This window comes from Myxine glutinosa, chromosome 7 (genome assembly GCF_964187855.1).
Source record: "Myxine glutinosa chromosome 7, kmMyxGlut1.1, whole genome shotgun sequence".
NCBI classification, from domain to species: Eukaryota; Metazoa; Chordata; class Myxini; order Myxiniformes; family Myxinidae; genus Myxine; species Myxine glutinosa.
The window spans coordinates 161,561,289-161,583,369 of record NC_136267.1 but is presented as its reverse complement, the minus strand read 5'-3'; the positions used below and the strand labels follow the sequence as shown (position 1 = coordinate 161,583,369).

Here is a 22,081-nt window from a genome sequence, read left to right as displayed (position 1 = left end):
TGGAAGCAATGTTTCTTCCAGAATGACCCTGTATTTGAACTGGTTCAGGTTTCCATTCAGAACAACCAGGTCAGTTTTGCCCCCTGCATGAAAAGCAGCCCAAACGGTCACCCCACCACCTCCAGCTTGGACTCTTGGCTTTATACAATCTTCGTTGTGGGCGTCATGCACTTGTCTGCACACTCGGACGCGGCCATCTTGACGATAGACCAGAAATCTAGACTCGTCACTGAAGGTCACGTGATTCCAGTGTCCTGGCTGCCATTGACGGTGCTCTCTGGCCCACTGCAATCGGCGCTGGCTGTGTTGTCTGGTCAGGCGTGGCTTTCTCATGGGACGCCTGGCACGATAGCCTGCTTGAACCAGTCGTTGGTTGACTAGCCTTCTGGATACAGGCACGTTTGTCAGTTGCTGCCACTCAGCCCTAAGCCGATTAGCTGACTTGGTACGGCCATTGCAGACTAACCGGTGCAGCTGGCGATCATCTCTCCTTGTGGTTCTGCGTGGACGTCCTGGCCTCGGTATTGGAGTAGGGACACCCCTCTGAGCATTTCGTTTCAGGATCTTTGACACCTGACCTTGAGTGATGCCATACTGCCGAGCAATAGCATGCTGTTTCATGCCAGAATTTCGTAAAGCCACCACTCCATGACAAACAGCATTGACAAGTTGACGGACCATCTCCAGAGGAAGCGGCAATAACTTTTGTAGATGTGCAGCAGTTGTTTTCCACTAATACAGAACGCAACAACACTTATATACCCGATTGTGAAGCCAATCGTCAAATGTACCTGTCCTTACATTTTGTCACGGCACCTGTGATATAATCCTGTTATTGACTTCTTGCTGCGAAAGACAATCAGTGACATGGTTCTTTCAACAAAGACATCACCGAAGGGTAAAATAAACCCACCAGATTGACATAGAGTTCAGAAAGTAAACCCAAGTCAAGAAAAAAAAATATTCCATATTAAATGCCAAGTCTATATATATATATATATATATATATATATATATATATATATATATATATATATATATATATATATATATATATAATGGAAATTTTGACTCCCACTCCCTCCCTCCCCTTTTACGCACCAACCTGTCCCTGGCCCCCCACTCGTCTTTCTACAAAACACACAATATTATAACTTTGACTCCATCATTTATAACTACTCTGCTAGAACATCCCCATGCAATTTGTAAAGTTTAAGCCGAACAAAGAACTGTATAATTTGTTTGGAATAAATTTCAAATATAAAATCCTGATGGAGCGTGTAAGATTAATTGTGATTTTCCCGCCTTGATGGAAATGCCAGCATTCCAGGCATGTAGATAGAAATGCTCCCCCAAAGGCTCCTTGAGGTACAAACTGTGTTCTGATGATAAGACCCGTCAATCTGAGTTCTGGAACCGAATCTCTTGCCATTATTGAAGTGATTTTGTTTGTTAGCAGATCAAAGTGCTCCCCAACAATGATGTATTAGTGTCCACATAGTAACATTATGATACTCTCATTTCAAATTGAAAATCGTTCAGTTGTGATTTATCAAGATCAATTGTGCAAAAACATCTTAATATTGGTAAACCCGTTCCATGACCGTGACTGCATCGCCTCCTCTTTCCCCCATAAATATCTAGATGTGCTTATTCTGTAATGACATGAGCCAAGTTATTCCGATAATGCAATGAAATTAAGAGGATCCTTCCAACTGCATCAAAAGGGCAAAAGTCTAGTTCTGCCAACCAAGGGGTTCAACTCTATATGTGCTAGCTTCCTCTTGCAGACTAAGACACTCTCATGGCATCTGGAAGACCAGCTAGATATTCATTTGGAGAATTAAGCAACCAGAAAATAGGGGAAAAAAATTTTCTATCGTTATTGACGAACCATTGAACATCTATCTATAATTCCAGTAATCTCTGTCTGTCTGTCTGTACGTCTGTACGTTTGTTTGTTTGTCTGTGACCGCTGTTTCTCGACAACTACCGGTCCGATATACTTGAAACTTGCCAGGTATATTGCTGGGGACCCGAGGATGTGCCTTTTCAAGGTTTCATATTAATCGGACAATTACTTACCGAGCTATGTCCAAAAAACGATTCAACCAATCAGAGAGCAGCGAACGATCGCGTGTGCCGAACGTGGAGGACACACTCTGCCTCGGATGGCACATTTGAGAGCGTATTCATTTATTTCACGTTTGCAAACTATGTTGGCGTTAAACGATGTTTTAAAACTAATAAAAACGAATTTGCGATTCATTCGCTTTCCTGCGCGTTTGTGCACGCGATGGCGATTGCTTTACCAAACTCCGGAAGCCGTTCGCTTTGGACCAAACCATTGCATGTAAATAGAGGGGGGGGGGTTCTGTGGTCGTTGCGAATGGACCAAACCATTCATGTAAATAGAGGGGGGGGATTGTCACTGTACTCGCAAGCCGTTCGCCGTTCGCTTTGGCGTTGCGAATGAACCAAACCATTTCATGTAAATAGAGGGGGGGGATATAATTTTAGATAGATATATAGTACGGGCATATATATAGTACGGGCATGCCCTAGTATACTAAATTAGAGAGCTGATAGAACACGATAACCCATGCAGTGTTCAAGTATTGAGCACATGATCTACTATTAGCAATGCCGTAATACCAAGTCGATTTAGTGCTAAAAAATAATCCTACCAGATAATCCTAAAAAATATATATCTATCTATAATTCCATTAATCTCTGTGTGTATGTGTGTATGTGTGTTTGTATGTGTGTTTGTATGTGTGTATGTTTGTCTGTGACCGCTGTTTCTCGACAACTACCGGTCCGATATACTTGAAACTTGCCAGGTATATTGCTGGGGACCCGAGGATGTGCCTTTTCAAGGTTTGAAATTAATCGGACAAGTAGTTACCGAGCTATGGCGATTTCTTTACCAAACACCGCAAGCCGTTCGCTTTGGACCAAACCATTTCATGTAAATAGAGGGGGGGGTTCTGTGGTCGTTGCGAATGGACCAAACCATTCATGTAAATAGAGGGGGGGGGGGGGTTCTGTGGTCGTTACTGCCACGTGGTTTCAAAGTTTTTTTTTGTTGTTGTTGTTTGCACGCATGTTTTTTTGCACCCACGTACGGGCACGCCCTAGGATGTTTACACACACACACCCCTACACAAATTTTTTTTTTTTTTTTTTTTTGGCAAGGAACGGGCACCCACGTACGGGCACGTCCTAGCTTATATATAGTACGGGCATGCCCTAGTATATATAAAACAAGTACAGATACATTTAAAGTACACCGCCCCATGCCAAATAAATAAATAACATATCGTCCAGTGTGCGGCATTTGGGGCGCCTTGGGTGCCCCGCGATGCCGCCGTGCAGCACATAGACAATATTCGGAGGGAGAGGTGTACAATAATTGATTGATTAATTGCCTAATTAAAATCAATAAATAATAATTGTAAAATAATTAATTTCTTAATCAATTGGCTAATAGCATACTCTCCTGGCACAATGGTGTGCACCATTGTTTCATCCGAAGCGGTAACTTTTCGAAAATTAATGAAATAATTAATTAATCGAGACATTTAATTAACTGATTGATTAATTGATCAATCAATAATTAATTAAATAATCAAGAAATAAAAAAATACCCTTTGTAGTCAAATCACTTGGTCACTATCATGTCCAAATATCAGCTTCCTAGCTCAAAAGGTCCTGAGAAATTGCCCAGATGAGAAAGAAAATAAATAAATACTTCATAAATGGATAATAATTAAGTAATTAATCAATTAATTGATTATTCAAAAAAACAAAAATATGGTGTTGGCAAAAGCACGTGCTTAATATTGTGGCCAAATTTCAGCTTCCTAGCTGAAAGGATAGCTGAGATATCGCCCAGACAAACAAGCAAGAAAACAAACAAACAAACAAAAAAGAAATATGTCGTTCACAGCACGATACTTGCAAAATCCCTAAAATAAGTTGTTGGCCTATAATGACCTCAAAAATAATTGGTGGTCAAATTCAGTGACCTGGTATGCAAATCCTTTTAAAATTTCAAGGCGGCAATCAGATGAAAATTGAGGATTTTAGAAATCCGGCCTTTGTTGACCTTTTGGCCTATGTTGACCTTTTTGGCTTATGTTGACCTCAAAATACTTGGTGGTTTAATTTAGTGACCAGATCTGCAAATCCTCTTCAAACTTCAAGTTAATTGGATTAAAATTGAGGATTTTAGAAATTCGGCCTATGTTGACCTCAAAATACTTTAGTGGTTTAATTTAGTGACCAGATATGCAAATCCTCTTCAAACTTCAAGTCAATCAGATGAAAATGAAAGATTTTAGAAATTTGAAAAGAGTGGTTGACCTTAGGCCTTTGTTGACCTTTTGGCCTACGCTGATCTCAAAAAAAAGTGGGTGGTTGAATTTAGTTAGCTGATATGAAAATCCTATTCAAATTTCAAGTCAATCGGACAAAAATTGTGGATTTTAGAATTCTGAAGAAAAGTAGTTGACCTTTGGCCTATGTTGACCTTGTGACCAATGTTGACCTCAAATAGTTGTTGGTGAATTCAGTTAACTGATATGAAAATCCCCTTCAAATTTCAAGTCAATTGGATGAAAATTGAGGATTTTAGAAATTTGAATGAAGTGGGTGACTTTTGGCCAATGTTGACCTTTTGACCTTTTGACCTCAAAAATATAAAGGATTTTTCCAGACGACGAACTCTAACATTTGGTGAAGTTTTGTGAAGATCGGTTTAAAATTGTGACCTGTAGGCAAGTGTAAGTGAGTGGACAGACAAACACACAAACCGGAGTGATCAACATAGTTGTCAAAAAATATATATTTGGCCAAGTAATAATGCACAATACCAACCAATATACTTGAAAAATCTTCGATTTTCGCAAGTAACAAGAAGACGGCATGCAGAGCACGATACTGCAAAATCCACCCCTCACACCAAAAAGGTTGCCATGGCTACAAATTGTCCAATTCATTAAGATTAAAATTGACGATCTTAATCAACGATCGGGTCAATCGGATTAAAAATGATGATTTTTCAGATGAAAATAGATTATATTAGAAGTTTGACCTTGAGTTGACCTTTGACCTTTTGACCTAAAAATAGTTGGTTTCCCAATTCAGTGATGCGCTATGTAATTGCTCTTTAATATTCAAGTTAATCGAATGAAAAGTGATGATTTTTCTGATTTTTCAGACCTCAAAATCAATAGGCTTCTCAATTGTTACGACCTCTACAACTTGGTGAAGTTTCATGACGATCAGTTTAGAATTGTGACCTGTCGGCGAGTGACAGACAGACAGACAGACAAACAGAATAACAAAACCTGGAACGTCACTCGGTAGAGCGCATACCTCGGCCAGGCTAAACAGTTTATGTTTTGTATCCACTGATCGGTCGGATCTGGATTCGGACCTCAACCAAAATCGAATCGGCTTGTTCTTGTCACCGAACCAACTCATCCCCAAGTTTTGTCATAACTCATCCACGACTTTTACCTCCGCCACCGAAGGTGGATGGAGGTTATGTTTTCACCCCTGTCTGTCTGTTTGTTTGTTTGTGAACAAGATATATCAAAAAGTTGTGGACGGATTCGGACTAAATTTGGCGGAGAGGCAGCATATGGAAAATGATTAGATATTGGTGAAGATCCGGATCCGGCTAGTAGAATTCTGAAGTGATTCTTCACCATTGGGAGAGAGGGCTAAAACCGATAGATAGCAGGATATCTCAAGAAGTTATGGACGGATTTAGACGAAACTTGATGGACCGGTTGGGTGTCTGACAAGGACAAATAGATTCGATTTTGGTGAAGATCTGATTTATGGATTCGGATAGAATTATTTAATTTGTTAAGTGATTCTTCACCATTAAGAGATCGGGCGAAAAGCGATATATGGCATGATTATGTTCGAACAGTTCACATTTTATAGTCCACTGATATGCCGGATCTGCATCTGTGCTTTAACCAAAACCAAATTGTTGTCGGTGTATGTTCATGCAGCGGCCAAACACACGTTTTCGGTTTTATTGTGTTGATTCACGTTCTCATCGTATGTATTTTACAGACACACCCGTGTTCCAGTCGTACATAATCTATATAGATGTACAGCATTCATGTTTAGAAAGTACGTACTTTATAGACATGCTCACTTTGTAATAGTACAGACTTTATAGACGTACACACATTCAAATTTTAATACTTTAATAGAGGTACTTAGTTGAAAAAAGATTAACATGTAATACTGGCTTCCACTATGTGGCATTTGTGTCCTAGTTCATAGATAATTATGTGCGGAAAGACAGGCCCAAATGCAATACCCTCTGCCGAGGGTGATTCAGTTATTTAAACCTCTGAAATTGTTGATGAAGATTTCTCGAGGAGTAGAAAGGATTTTGAACTGTTCTCAGCCCTACCTACCACCAATCAAGCTGCCTGTGATACAAATAAAATATTGTTACAGCGGCCGAAGCGGATTCTCACTCCCGGCACCGATGTGTTATGGCCCGGGGTTCGGGTTTCCTACGAGGGGGTAAAATTCCATCCCGAACTTACCGGACCTGCGGCTGCTGCGCACGAATAACTTCCTGCTTAGCAGGTTGTGAATCAGCAACTACAAATGCCGACTGGTCCGTCGCACGATAGCTTATCTGTACCACGTGATGGTCCCAATCGGAGAACACGCCGTACGTACCCTCCGGCGGTTTCCTTTGTTCCTAGATGGAAATTTAGATGGCCGAGCGAAAACCATTGGTCACCGCCAGAGGGGTGCTAATGCCGTTACGGTTGATGTTAACCTGGATACGAACAATGGCGGATCAATGGAGAAGAGACATTCACGGACAGATAGAAAAGGGAAACGTCTTAACGATTTCATTTATTACATATATTTACAATGTGTTTATTTCAATTGCAAAGAAAAAGGGATGAGAAGCAGAAACTTAGCTTATTCTACGCCTTATGACGATTAATATGGATAAACATCACATGGGCCAAGCACACTTTCACAGGGGAGGGGAGGGGAACGAACAAACGAAGGAAACCTGATAGCACAAAGGATACGATGCTCCAAATGCCTCTCCTCGCGACGCCCCCATCCCGTTACCGCCACTGAGAAGCACGAGCAGGTAACGACGGTCCCAAAACGGACCGGCAGAGTGAGGTCAATCGTCAGCCACGGCAGGGGGACCCAGGCCAAGAGAGGAACACACGTGCTCAGTGAACCCAGCAGAGTGAGACAGGCCCGGAGTGTAGCAATGCAGGTGTAGAGGCCTGCGAGAGGGAGACCAGCCAAGAGCACAAATGTCCACGTGCTCAGTGGGGCGAGAGAGACCGGGCAGAGAACAAAGTGTCCGCGTGCTGAGTGGGCCGAGGGAGACCGGACAGAGAGCAAAGTGTCCACGTGCTGAGTGGGCTGAGAGAGAGAATCAATGTAGACACGTATTAGGTCTACAATGTCCAAGAACCAAGAGCCAGCACAACTGCGACTGCCTGTGACCAAGAACCCGGACCAAGAGAGTCAAAAAAACGTGTTCAAAATCCCTTTGTTCACCCTCGAAGGGGGAGAGGGGGAATCTTGGAGGTCTCCTGGCTCCCGATTGGTGGAGCCCGTTACTCCGCCCACAACTCCCCCACAGTAACTTTCACGCTGATTGGTGGGTTTCTGAACCTGGACACCATGGTGTGCGTTGGAGCCTGTTGCATTGATTGGTGCATTATCTCTTATGAATGGAGGACCTATCTTTCCTTTCCCCAATGAATAAAGACATAATAACCCAAAATAAGGGGAAGGGGCTAAGATAATGGTCTGCTGTGAAATAACTATTCTAAGGGACCTGTACTGTATGGTGGTTGCCATTACTTTTTAGTGGTTTTCCCCAAAACTGCAGCAATATGCAAAAAGACAGAAACAAAACCACATGGGAATTAACTGGCACAAACAACAGAAATGTAGTCGCATTTGCACAAACAATACATTTTTCGGTTTATGAACAGCGTCGCTCTTTAATAGAAAATTGGGCAGATATTTGAAATCAGACAAGAGTTTTAAAGATAGCTGGCTGATTTGTTTTGTTTTCTCAGGTTTTCCAATAACCACCTTGTTGGTGTGGATTGTGACATATTGCGGTGTGCAAATTATCATGGAGAAAGATCGATTGAAGGAGAAGGAGAAGGTGAAGATCCAGTGAGTTTACCAGGTCTAACATCTCAACACTCCCGCATCAAAATCTTCCAGAAACATGACCTGGAATGAGAAATCTCTGGACTGAAGAGCAAGCCATAGTTAGCCGACGACAATCTGTGCAAGTAGTATATGGAGCACACTTGCACACAGCTCCATAAATATACATGCTTTTTCACACACGACTGAAGGTCTAATGCTTTGCCTTAAACAGCCATCGCATGTCTTTTAAAGTGTCTGAATATTCACTTTGCGCTATTGAACCCCCAAAGAAAAGGCATATAGCAGACCGAATTTCATTTTCTTCATTCTTACATTCTTATTTTTACTCATTCACTCTCAATTCTGTGCAAAGCAGTTCCAGATGTGTGTGTGTGTGTACGCGTGCATGTGGGTGTGTGTCTGTCTGTGCATGTATATGTGTGTGTGTGTATGTGTGTGTCTGCGTGTGTGCATGTGTGTGTGTACGCTTGTATGTGTATGTGTGTTTGTTTGTGTATGTGCGTGTGTATGTGTGCGTGTGCGTGTGTGCATGTGTGTGTGTGTATGCGTGCATGTGTGCGCGCGTGCATGTGTGAACGTGTGTGTGTGTGTGTGTGTGTGTGTGCGTTCGTGTGCGTGCATGTGTGTGTGTGCACGCGTGTGTGTTTGTGTGTGCTTGTGCGCACGTTGTGTGTTGCAGTTGTTGGACATGGTTCATACAATCATTCATTTGTTGCATACATGTAGTCCATAAAAGTCTCCACTGCAAAAGTATATCAAATTACATTGTGTCTAAAAGATCGATATTTCTTCTCATTTTAAATGTCCTTCAAATGATTTTCCACAAACTTTAATGTCCTGAAGAATATTGTTTCGAAATCTCCCACAAGCAGACTTCCACATGGACAGGGATTAACTACACGAAGAAAGAAGACACACAAACCCAAATAATAAACAGTCTGCTTGATTCATTGAATTAGTTAGTACTCATTCTGTTTCTTATGACATTAAGTTCATATTTTGAATGGTGTTGGGGCACCTATCATGCTGTAGTCATGAGACCTGGTTTTCTTGGATTGTTCCAGATTTGTATACAAACGTCTATTTGTGGAAGTCATTTTAAAACTTCAAAATGCTGAAATAATAACAATAAGGTTATAAATAAATCTTTGGTGAAATGCTCAGTGTTGAATATTACTTTCCTCTCACTAATTACAGACTCACAATGGTTTAATGACAAAATAAGTACGGTAATGCAAATTAATGTGTTGGCTTAGCAGTTCGGGTGCTGCCTTGGGATTCTCGGGTCCTGAGTTCAAATCCCGGTCATTGAAATTAACACCAGGTGGGGTTGACTCAGCCTGTCATCCTTCTAAGGTTGGCGAAATGAGTACCAGCTTACTGGGATGAATGAGCCGTTCGAGTGTCCTGCGTAGGAGTGGTGACCCGTCCAAGATTATGCCCAATAGTCGAGAAACTGCTTCGGCAGCCATATGCATCTGAAGATGCAGGAGTGGACACAAATTAATATTAAACACATGCAAAGTATTGTTGCAAAAACAAATGGAGGACCGGTGATCCTGCAGCTCACCTGGCTGGTTGCCAAAAGGTGGAGTGATGCATGCATCATGGTAAAAATAAGAGCTGGATTTGAAATACACATTTTAGGTCAGGTAGTATTGACCTGATCTTCACAGTAGTCCAACTCCCTGCTGTCTATGAGCCTTAGCTTTTGAGATATATTGCCCACTTCCATTATGATGATGTCACTTCCTGTTGTCAGAATTAGCCTGATTTGAAAAGGTGCAACAACAAGGTGTCGATAATTCAAAATTTTCCAACATATTGCCTACTTTCTGTATTACAACGTCACTTGCAGCCATATCATGTTTCAGATCACCTTATTTTAATCAAACATTCCCATAGGTAGTCGATCATATATTTTACATTTTGTATTGATTGGTGAAGCGGTTTAAGGGGGGATGAATTTTAAAGGTTTTCCATTGATACAATATGGCTGCCAGACCACGTGATGAATGACATAATTGTTATCAAACTATATTTCCTATGTGTCGTCGATTACATTTGTAAAGTTTCACACCGATTAGTTAAGCAGTTTCAGAGAAGGTTATTTTAAGGTTTTCTTATCATCCAATATGGCCGCTATATGATGTGACTGATGGCATCATAGTGAACAAATAAATGTTTCCCACGGGAAGGCGATCACAATTTCAAAGTTTGGCATCGATCAGTTAAGTGGTTTAAAAGAAGAGGATTGTTAAAGATTTTTCTGTAATCCAAAATGATGGCCAACCTGGATCGGAATTCAAGTACTTTTGGGACCTTTTAACCTTACTATGACCTACTTAAATAGTAGGTGGAGGGGGAGAATGCCATGAACAAATTTGAGGTCTACCACACCAAATAACATGTCAGCCAAGTTTGGTCACAATCCCATCAGCAGTTTCGGAGAAGAAGTTGCAATTGTTTACGGACTGACTGACAGACGGATGATGTGCCATCCCATAAGCTCACCTGAACTATGTTCCATTAGAGCTAAAAATGAAGACGTGGGCATAGATCCCGAACAGCCAAAATGGGACAGTACTGAACACGTACTTAAAACATATATAGGATCCCTTTAAAGTCATGAACCTTCATGTGGAGGTAAATAAGGTAGGACAGAGATAACGGGGAATGGAAGAAGATCGTATTGTATAGACTCTCATTGGCATGGAATGAACCCCAGATTGTGGCATCGGTGCTCTGTACATGGAGCTGGCATGAATCAAAGTTAAGGGCTGTATCCCTCACGCAGGCTCTGATCTTGCTTGTACTCATCAGGTTCCACTTTGCACCAATGAGATGCCAAGTACAACCAACTGGACTAAAGGCCAAGTGGTACTACTCGAACCAGCACACCTAGTGTTATGTTAGTCAAACGTAGTGCTCGACAGAGCAGAAGCTCCTCGTCAGCGTGGAGTAGGAGCTTCAGCTTCGACTCCATGCTGACCAAGGCCAAGCCCAAAACACATATCCTTGGATGTTCCCTCTCCGAGGTTGACTTGTATATAAAATTTACAACTAAACTATCTTCCCGGTATTGGCTACAGTACACGCTTATGGAGATGTAGGGGGCTGTAGCTCAGATAGGGCTGGAAGGATAGCCTGGAGGTTCACCTTTAGCCTCTGAGCTATTTAGCCTGGATTTGAATCTCGGCCCACCTATATAAACTGTCCTCCTGGCGTTTCGCATGCAGGACAATGTGTCAATGTGTGTGTTATCCCTTAGGGACATTAAACTGGGCATTCCATCTGTTAGCATTGATGATGGTTTGAGTCGTCGCTTTAGACGAATCTCTTCCCTTCTTTGGTGTGCTCACCAAGCATTGTGCGAAGACTGCATAGTCCAAGGTGGGACCCACAGCGTCTATCACAAACATCGCAGGTATAGACCGGTCCTTGTGGAGATGGACCTTGGCAGGTTTTCCGTTCTTGCCTACGCCGTCTCTCGATAGCGAGTCTCCCACATTCAAAGTGGTCCAGGCCTTTGCAGCAAATGTTACCGCCAAGCTGAACTGTTTGTGGCCTGATGTTCCCGGGTGGCAACTGCAATGGCACAAGACTTGAGTGTAGACTTAAGGAAGTCCTTGTAGCTCTTTCTTTGTCCAACACGTGACCGTTTACCAAATTTAAGTTGTCCATCGAAAAGCACTCTTGGGATTCTAGCATTAGTTGCTGGACGTCAAAGAATCATCATCATTTCTAAACTTGTATCAGGAAGAAGGTGAAATGTAAAAGAAACTGGCATGAAGTAAACATGAATGTAACTTACAAAATACATGATGCATCTATCTCAGTCTGAACACCTAAGCTGGCATTCAATGTCCTATTTTAATGCCTTTGAAGTCTACTTAGCCTTCCTGTGTTGAAGATAGCCAGGTAGCTCAGTTTGGCGTATGATTCAGACTAAGAAAGACGATGTGTGAGGATAAAGTTATAGCGACGGTCCAATCATGACAGCGCCAAAGCAGAAAAACCACGGTGCCAACTCATCTTCTGGCCATATGGACAACCAAGCCACACCTCCCGCATATGACCACATCATGTGGTGCTGAATGACTCTGTGTTTAACATCAATACAAATGGAACAACTGGGACCAGATGAAGAATGCGATCAGCAACCAGAAAAAAACTTAACGACTGTGGCTGAAATTTATATGAAAACTTCTAAAGCTCTTGACAAACTCTTGCCAAAGATGCTTTTGGAAGAAAAAAAAATTGACTCGGAGATGCGATGGCTAAAGTTTCAAAAAAAAATCATGCATCCTGGGTTGTGGGATGAGAGCACACAGAATTTATGTGATTGCAAGAGGCAGTTGTTCATGTTAATGGAGGAGGTAGATCCTGCCCAAAGACAAAAACATGCAACTCTTGGTTGCCTTGAAATGTCTAGAACTAGAACGGCATTCGGTATAGCGCATAACTCCACCAGGCTGAACAGTTTATGTTTTTTTTATCCCGCAGATAGGCCGGATCTGGATTCGGGTTCTTAACCAAAAATCGAATCGGCTTCTTCTTGTCGGAAATCGAATTCGAATCAGAAATCGAATGAATACCCTGGTGTTGGCTTAGCGGTTAGGGTGCCGGCTTGGGATCCTAGGATCCTGGGTTCATAATCCCGGTCGATCGCTGAATTAACACCAGGGGGGTTGACTCAGCCTGTCATCCTTCGGAGGTCGGCAAATTGAGTACCAGCTTGCTGGGATGAATGATCACGGTGTGTACCCTGATTTAGAATAGGTACACCGTATCCCCACGCATCGTAAGAGGTGACTAAGGGTTGGCATCAGGAAGGGCATCCGGCCATAAAAACATTGCCTCAAACAGGGAACCATGATTGTCATGGGGCCCGCAAGGCTAACCCCTGCTCTAGCGGGGGAAAATGGCCTTAAAACGATCATTCATTCATTCATTCATTCTTCTTCTTGTCACTTACCCAACTTATCCACCAAGTTTTGTCATAACTCGTCCACAACTTTTTGAGATAACCTGTTATATATCGTTTTTGGCCCGATCACTCAACAATTCTAGTAGGTATCCGGATCTGGATCTTCACCAAAACCTAATCATTTCATCCTTGCCGACCTCGAAAGGATGAAAGGCTGAGTCAACCCCCTGGTGTTAATTCAGCAATCCCCGGGATTCGAACCCAGGATCATAGGATCCCAAGCCGGCACCCTAACCGCTAAGAACACCAGGGAATCTTTCGACATACTAGATGATGCAGTGTAATCCTTAGAGCATTCGCTCTGAATCTGGAACGTTGGTGGTTCAAACCCTACACGAGCCAAGTTATACCAAAGACTTGGTCAAAATAGTATGTGTGGCTTCCTTGCTTGAAGCTCAGCATTTAGAAAAGCATGGCAAGCAACAATTAAGTCGGCTTGATGGGCCTAATGGCCTCCTCCTGATTTGAAGTTCCTTTTAATGTGGAAAATGACCCAGTGAGTGCATTTTGTGTAAAATGCTGAGAGGTTTCTTGTGCTGAAGCGTCAGTTTTTGTAAAAATGCAATTATCAACTGGGGAATGACACCAGACATGGGCCACAGTTTGTCGAATGTAGGAATTTGAAATTGAAGTGTGGGAAGCTGGTCTATATACATCCTGGGTTTGTAAGTAGTAGGGAGTTGTTTCTTTTAGCTGCAAATGATTGACAGGTAGAGTTAGGGTAGTGATACCTATGCGTCAGATCACACATGCTGCCATTGTTATTACTGGAAGGTTGGAAGTTGGAGTGTTTTGACCTGGTGGTGCCAGAAAATCCTCAATTCAAGTGCTGGAGAATCCATGGTGGACTAAGAAGCCTTCGAATAGGTTATTGTTGTTATTGTTGTACAGCCCTGGACAGTTCTCTTGAACAAGCCTGCGGCAGGGAGACATTCGATCAATCTTGCAGGAGCAACCCAGAGGTCTCACACATCCAGAATGGTGCACCCCCGCCTTCACTAAGTCAGGGAGGGAAAGAGAGGGAAAGCGAGAGAGAGAGAGAGAGAGAGAGAGAGAGAGAGAGAGAGAGAGAGAGAGAGAGAGAGAGAGAGACTTTTTTTGACTTTTGACGTCCTTTCATTCCAAAAAATATAAAGTGCATGGATGTACAGTGTATAAAATCAAAAAAGCCAAAAACAAGAGAAAACGATGAAAGCGAGGAAACAATACAGATACAAGCGTTGATCAGTTCAAATTTTACCAAAAACAAATGCAATCTTCTGCAGCAATACTACGAAGTGTAGAAATTATGAACAATCAAGAGAAAAATAATACCAACTCGTTTTGGCGGACTTCACAGACACTTTTCAAACACCATTTTTCTACAAATCCATCAATTTCACCCATGATCTTGGAAAACTCAAACTCATGTTTTAGCCTTGCAGCACACAGTGCATTGAAAAACGTCATGACATTGCATTGATGAATGGGCTTACCATCCGCTTCTCCTTTCTGGTCAGGTAAGTAGCAAGCTTTGCTGTAGCTACAAAAAAGCACAACAGTTCATATTCTTTGTTGTGTTGCCGTCTCTTTTTGAGCCCAAAAATAAAGGATCGAAAGTAAATCTGAAATTCATTTTGAACGACACAAAGTCTAACCATTCAAATAAAGGAAAAAGTCTTTCACAACCAATAAAAAAATGAAAAACATCCTCATTTACAGAACAAAAGGGGCAACATGCAGATATTGGGGCAAAATTCCATACATATGTATTGCATGGGATGATCCAGTGGGCAAGGCGCCACTGAAGATCAGCTGTTCTTTTGTTAATCAGCTTACAATACATCGATTCCCATACAGGTTCATTGGGGGGCCCGGCAGGGAGTAGCCTCTTCCATCGTGCTACTCCATTTAGCGGAGAAATACCAAGAACTTGAGATAACCACCACCTATACAGGCTCTTGCTGCTCTCAGCGTGCAATTCACTTGTCCCTGTGCTAACAGGTGGAAGTTCCTTGGGAAAGCAGTCAAAAATCAGTTTCGGGAAAGGGGCCTCGTTGGGGTGTCCAAAAGTATTCCAAGTCCAAAGTTTCTGTCGCTGATGACGTTTTTGAACAACTTTCCTCAAAATCATTCCAATTGTCCTCTTGCACCGAATCGCCGTCATGGTTGAAATTTCCTCCACATTCCTCCACCCGACACCGGAGTTTGGCCGAAGGTGCCATACTTTGTTTATGCCTGCCTCAATAAAGCGTTGGCACAAATGACGACTCTTGAGAACATCAGGGAAGAGAGGATTGAAGAACAGGGGTTCAACCTCGAACATCCCTGGGGAGTAAGTGTCCGCTTTACGGCTCACGGAAAGTCTTTCCCAGGCACTGAGAAGTCTCTGGTAAAATATGGGGAGCGTTGATGTATTCACGTACTTAAGGTGAGTCAAGAATACTTCGAGACCATAGCCGAGTCTACCTGCCTGCTGTAAAATATGGCAAACCAAGGCATGGTTTGGCAGGTTTTTACCAAATAGGAGGCGTTGAATGGAGCACAGGCGAAAGGCCATGAGACGGGATCTCACGTGAACAAGGCTCTGACCACCTTCAGATGAAGTATGGCATATTACGTTTGGCCGCAGCCAATGATGGCCTCCCCAAAAAAAGTCCACAAGTTTGGCCTGTATCCTGTCCAGCAGCACTTCTGGTGGTTGCAGGCAAATAAAGCGATGCCACAACGTTGTAGCAACCAAGTTGTTTGCCACTAAGACTCGGCCCTTAAATGAGAGGTGCGGTAGGGTTCTTTTCCACAGGTTCAGCCTCCTGTCTATTTCTCCAGTCACACCTTCCCAATTCCTTTTCTCAAATTGTGTAGAGCCCAGGGACACACCAAGGTAATCAACACCATCTGCTTTCCACTCTAAGTTTTCTGGAAGAGCAGGCAGATGTGTTGAGACAGGTAGGCAACTATTAAGGTATGGCACCCAAAGAGCTTTGCTTTTCGTCCAATTAACCTTCAGAGATGAAGCCATGAAAAGGGTTCTTAAGGACTTTACAAGAGCAACAATGTCTTGGTGGTTTTTTATAATGACGCAAACATCATCTGCATAGGCCGATATAGTCATTGGTGGGCTTCCAGGAAAACAGGTCAGGCCAGAGATATTCTTTCTCAGTGTGCAAAGTAATGGCTCCATTGCTAACGCAAAAAGCAAGCCTGAGACTGGGCAACCCTGCCGTACCCCCCTCTGAACCTTTATGGGGGGAACCAGTTCATTGTTCACCTTAATTACACTGGAGATGTCAGTGTACAGTAGAGTTATAAAGGCCCTGAAAATTACCCCAAACCCACATGCTTCAAGAACATGGCACAAGAAAACATGGTCAATGCTGTCTTTTCAAAGTCTAGAAAACATATTCCAAAATCATTTTGGTCATGGCGAGCATACATTAAATCCCGCACGAAAAAAATGTTGTCATAAATCGAACGACTGGGGATGCAGAACGTCTGATCAGGTAAAACCAGATCACCAATGACTTTTTTTAAACGATTTGCCATTGCTTTCGAAAACATTTTGTAGTCAGTGCACATTATTGAAACCGGTCTCCAATTCTCCATCCGCCGGAGATCTCCTGACTTTGGGAGAAGACTCACCACTGCTCTCCTTAGACTCAGTAGCATTACACCTTTTCGCAAGGATTCTTGGAATACAATCAATAGTTCCGGGCCCAAAATGTCCCAAAATTCCATGTAAAACTCAGCTGGCAGGCCATCAATTCCTGGAGCCTTTCCAGATTCCATTCCAACCAGGGCACGCTGTAACTCATCAAGGCTTAAAGGCACATCCAGCTCCAGGCGTTGAGTCTCAGTTAGGGTTGGGAGATGGGAGGTAAAACATTTTATTTTATCCTCATATATATCTTTTTTTGCAAATAGTTCAGAATAATACTTTCTAATAGTGATTTTTACCCCATCAGAATTTGTAATTTCATTCCCACTGGGGTCCTTAACTGATAAAATAAGCCGGGGAGGCTTCGTTTCAGCTTCTAAGTGAAAGAAGGCTTTGCTAGGACTATCCGATACTTTAATGCTTTTTACTCTCAGTCTAACTAGTAGTCCTGCAGCCCTCTCCTGTAATAGTTCCCGGAGTTGGGTCCTTTTTTCAAGGAGCAATTTATAATTTGTCTCATTTTCTTGCTCTGCCATTTTGTTTTGCAGTTTTAGAATTTCGGTTTCCAACCGTGCCAATGTGATTTGACTTTCATGAGTGATGTGGGAATTAAACTGTTGACAAAACAGTCGTATATGAGTTTTCATATTATCCCACCAAAGGTTAGTGGAAGCAAAGAGGGGCTTTTTTCCAACTATAGCTATCCATAGGATGCGAAAGGCTTCCTTAAACAGGGTATTGAAGAGCCGGGGCTCTTGCTTGATACGGACAAAATTACGGGCAGGACACATACTCGTCCGAGAAGATATTTATTCGTAAAACCAACTCGGGAACACTGAAAAGCCCGTTTATCGGGCTGCATTATAAAGCACAACCAGAAACCGAAACCGAAAGCCATGCCTCTCAAGCGAGGCGTGCTTCGGTGGTCACGTGATCGACAGGTGTAGCTGATTATACCCGCACTCGCGGCACGCTTTGGTGGTCACGTGACCAGCCACTCTGGCGCCGCGGATCCCCACCGGTGACATCACCGGCTGGAGCAAGGAGATTCTGATGCTAGTCTTGCTTGGGGGACCCATGGGTCGCTACAGTATCATCCAAAAGACTTGTATTGAATTTCCAATAGGCACTCCTCCCTTTGAATTGAGGGAAAGATAGGCCCATCGTGACCATGTGGTGGTCAGAGAAGATGGAGGGGGTAATAGTTGAGGAGGTTACAATATTCCTTAATCGTGGGGTGATGTACTAGCGGTCAAGCCTCGCTAAGGATACTTGGCCATTGGAGCATCGACACCATGTAAACTGCCACTCATTTGGGTGCATCAATCGCCATACATCCAAAAAAGCCCCACCTGAAAGAAACTGGGAGAGGTCACCATGGGACTCGGGATGTGGTTCCGGTGAATTTCTGTCTATTTTGGGCTCTAGCGTACAATTGAAATCTCCCCCCATGCATATGCACTGATTGGGGTCAAACAAATTTAAATGGTTTATCACTCCAGTAAAGAAGGCTTTACGGTCAGTACTCTCACTTGGTGCATATACATTAAAAATAATAAGCTTCAGGTTATTGATCACCAATTCTAGGGAGGCAAAACGTCCCCGAATCCCCTCCTGAAAGAGGCATGATTCAGGTACAAGTCCTGGTTTTAACAAAAACCCAACTCCAGCAGATACAGATGACATATTACTGAAGAAACATTTACCTTTGAACATGCTGCACCAGTCATGTTCAACCTTCTCAATAATGAGTTTCTTGCAGTAATATTACATCAACTTGTTTCCGTTTGAATAAACTATTCACTTGGATCTGGCGGACGTGACTGGCCCCACCACCATTTATATTGAGTGTTGCAAGATTAAGCGTCTTCATCACTCATTAGTAAATTTTGTCTGACACTGTGAGTACTCACTCTTTGCCTTTGTTATGATTTTATTTAGTCGATGAAACTGTGATTTTGTTAGGTTTAGTTCCTCAGATTTTTTTTATGACTAATTTTGCAGCCTGAATAAAGGGAGCCAAATCAGGGAAATGATCCCCAATGATGACATTTCGCTGTCTATACGTTTCATTGAGGAATGAGAGAACAATATGGGGAGGGGTTGGGGGTTGATCTGCCATTAATTGTGATAATGCTGTTACCTCCACCTCCTCTTCCGATTCTGATAAATCAGAAAGTGGTCCAATGGGGTCTGGGTCAATAACGTTTTCTTCTCCTGCTATGCAACCTAGCCTTCCCTTGTCTGGGGGGTCCACGCAGTGCTGTGTTTGGGAAACATCAGCACATTGATTACTGATTTGCTCAATTGGCATGAAATCATTATTCCCACATTCCTGTGGATTTATGTTTCCACCCTTATCTGCTATATTGGCAGATTTATTATGGATGTCAGCCTGTTTGGCGACATTCGTTTGGATCAATGATGCACCATTCACGGAATTGTGGCCTGATTTATTTACATCATTAACGTCGTCTGTGTGAGTAATGGAAGCGCGTTGTTTTAGCGGCTGAACCCTGATACTCTTTTCTGGGTTTTCCTCTTTATTTATTTGGTCCATGCTTTGTAGGGAGATTCCAGGTGCCTCCTGAAGAGTTTTTCCACCAACAGCCTGCAACAGCCTGCAACCTTTTTACCTGCTCCAGATAAGTCACTATCATCCGGAGCCCTTCGTTTACTCGTCCCCAATTTACTATCAGTGTCCATTTCAACATTTTGCTGAGGAGGAATAAATACATTCGTGGTTGAAACACTGGATTCAGCCTCATTAGGAATTTTAAGCGGTGGAAATGCGTTAACCTCCCCCCCCACTGGGAATCTCAATTAGTGGAGCAACGTTAACCCCCCCCCCCACTGGGAGTATTAATTAGTGGAGCAGCGTTAACCTCCCCCCCAGTGGGAGTATTAATTCACGGAGCAGCGTTAACCTCCCTCCCACTAATATAAAAATATAACCACCTTTAGAGGCCATTTTTCCCCGCAAGCGGGGGTTGGCCTTTTTCGGGCACCGTGGTTGTTGTTGTTTTTTTTTTGGTCCCCTTTTTGAAGCAATGTTTTACGGCCGGATGCCCTTCCTGACGCCAACCCTTTTTGCCGCCTTTAACGACAAACAGGGAATTACCAGTGAACTGGTACTCAATTAGCCGACCTCGGAAGGATGACAGGCTGAGTCAACCCCCCTGGTGTTAATTCAGCAATCGACCGGTATTCGAACCCAGGATCCTAGGATCCTAAGCCGGCACCCTAGCCGCTAGCCCAACACCTCCCACTGGGAGTATTAATTAGTGGAGCAACCTCCTCCTTACAAACTATGGCAGTGTGACCCGTCTTGCCACACCTGACACACGAGGCTTTGGGACAAGAACGTTTTAAATGTCCATACGCTCCACACTGAAAGCATGTTAAGGTGGTGGACGATGCGTATAGCTGGAAATTTGCCTCTTCAAAATTAATTTTGAAAGTGATGTTGAGGCCTGTGTCGTCCCCACGGTCTGGAAGGACCATATACACCTGTCTGCGGAAGCTCATTACGTGCTTAACACGTTCATTCCGACACCCAAGAGGGATTGTTGAAATCCTCGATACCATTTTACCGTACCGTGATAGCACGGTCATTAACTTGTCATTTGGGATAAATGGTGGTACGTTGGAAATAACCACTCTCGTCGCGGGAGTTAATAGCGGCGACGCCATCATAAAGTGACCACTTTCCGTGGTTATTCCCGCACTTACCACGTCATGGACGAGTTCCTCGTCCGAAACGAACACCACCACTTTCTGGTTCATACACGAAGCTGCACGTATATTTTCATCCCCAACAATGCTCCCTACAAAGAGGATGATGTCCTCGACAGGGACTCCATCCGGAGGCACGCACACAAATGCATGCTTCCTGGTTAAGCCTTCAAAGTCATCGCGACGAGAGCGTGCATTCGCCATTCCGGTGAAAATACCCCCCCCCCTCCCCCCGCTTGTCCGAGCCGGACAAGAGGGTATCAAACCTAAATAAACGAACTAAAGTAAATAATAAACGTGCATTATAAGCACAAAAATGGCTTACAACGCGCGGTCAACGCCAGTAGGCCGCACCCAAAATGGGCCCGCTCTCAATCCTCTCTCTCTCGAAGAAAAAGGTGTAGAACGGATGAAAACAAATGCCAAAGCACACAGGATGGAAAAGGAGAGGGAGGGGGGCAGGAGAGGGCAGGAGAGGGGGGAAAACTCGCGACGGACTCACCAAAACCCAGAGCAGTTGCTCACAGCCGCCATGACGCTACACCCAACGCACCGACAGCCGATAGGTGGCGACAGAGAGAGAGAGAGAGAGAGAGAGAGAGAGAGAAAGAGAGAGGGAAAGAGAGAGAGGGAAAGAGAGAGGGAAAGAGAGAGGGAAAGAGAGAGGGAAAAAGAGAAAGAGAGAGGGAAAGAGAGAGAAAGAGAGGTAAAGAAAGGGAAAGAGAGGGAAAGAGAGGGAAAGAGAGAGAAAGAGAGGGAAAGAGAGGGAAAGAGAGGGGAAGAGAGGGAAAGAGAGGGAAAGAGAGGGAGTGAGAGAGACTTGACTTTTGTTTGCTTTTATTATAAAAGTATCAAAACACACACGGAAAAACACCACAAATTTTTACAAGAAAAGAAAGTTGTACAAGCAAAAAGGATGTATATACATGTATATGTGGACAATGAGCAGAAGTAAAATTTACAAAAACTAACTCAACACCTCATCGGTAAAAAATCGTCGTTCGCACTGCCGAAACTTATCCGGTCCGACACTATTCCTTTAAAGCAAAAGAGCACATTTTCATTTCTGCCACTCAATTTGATCTTCCTAGTTTTATAAATTGCAAGTTTAGCAATTCCGCACAGAAAATTCAAGAAAGGGACCGCTGTCTTGTTCTTGGTGCTCCTTTCAATGCCATACACAAAAATTGCAACAGAAAAAACAAACTTAAATATATAAAATAACTGTTGGAGGAAACAAAAAAGGGGTACCAATCTCCTACATTTCACGAAAGCATGGGTCACATTTTCAGCCTCTTCACAAAAAGGACAAACATTCTGTACAGGGAGATCAAACTTATGAAGTAAGTATTGGGTGACCAGGGCCTGATGAACTTAGCTCCAATTTAAGTCTCCGGTTCGACCTAAAGTTGGAGACCGATACATCTCTTTCCACACTGGAGATAGGAATGAACTAGCCGGAATGATCTCCTCCCACCAATTTTTTAAAGGTTTTGTGAAACCCG

At 43.1% G+C, this 22,081-nt stretch overlaps 1 protein-coding gene across 1 annotated transcript in view; it reads left to right on the top strand.

Moving 5' to 3' along the window:
- The window catches only part of LOC137431787 (protein-cysteine N-palmitoyltransferase HHAT-like protein), a 264,417-nt gene extending 255,040 nt beyond the window's left edge, over positions 1–9,377 (top strand). Inside the window, 1 exon segment of the mRNA XM_078782469.1 lies at positions 8,112–9,377. Coding sequence (XP_078638595.1) covers positions 8,112–8,218 — 107 coding nt within the window. The 3' untranslated portion in view covers positions 8,219–9,377.
- Positions 9,378–22,081: the final 12,704 nt, after the last annotated feature.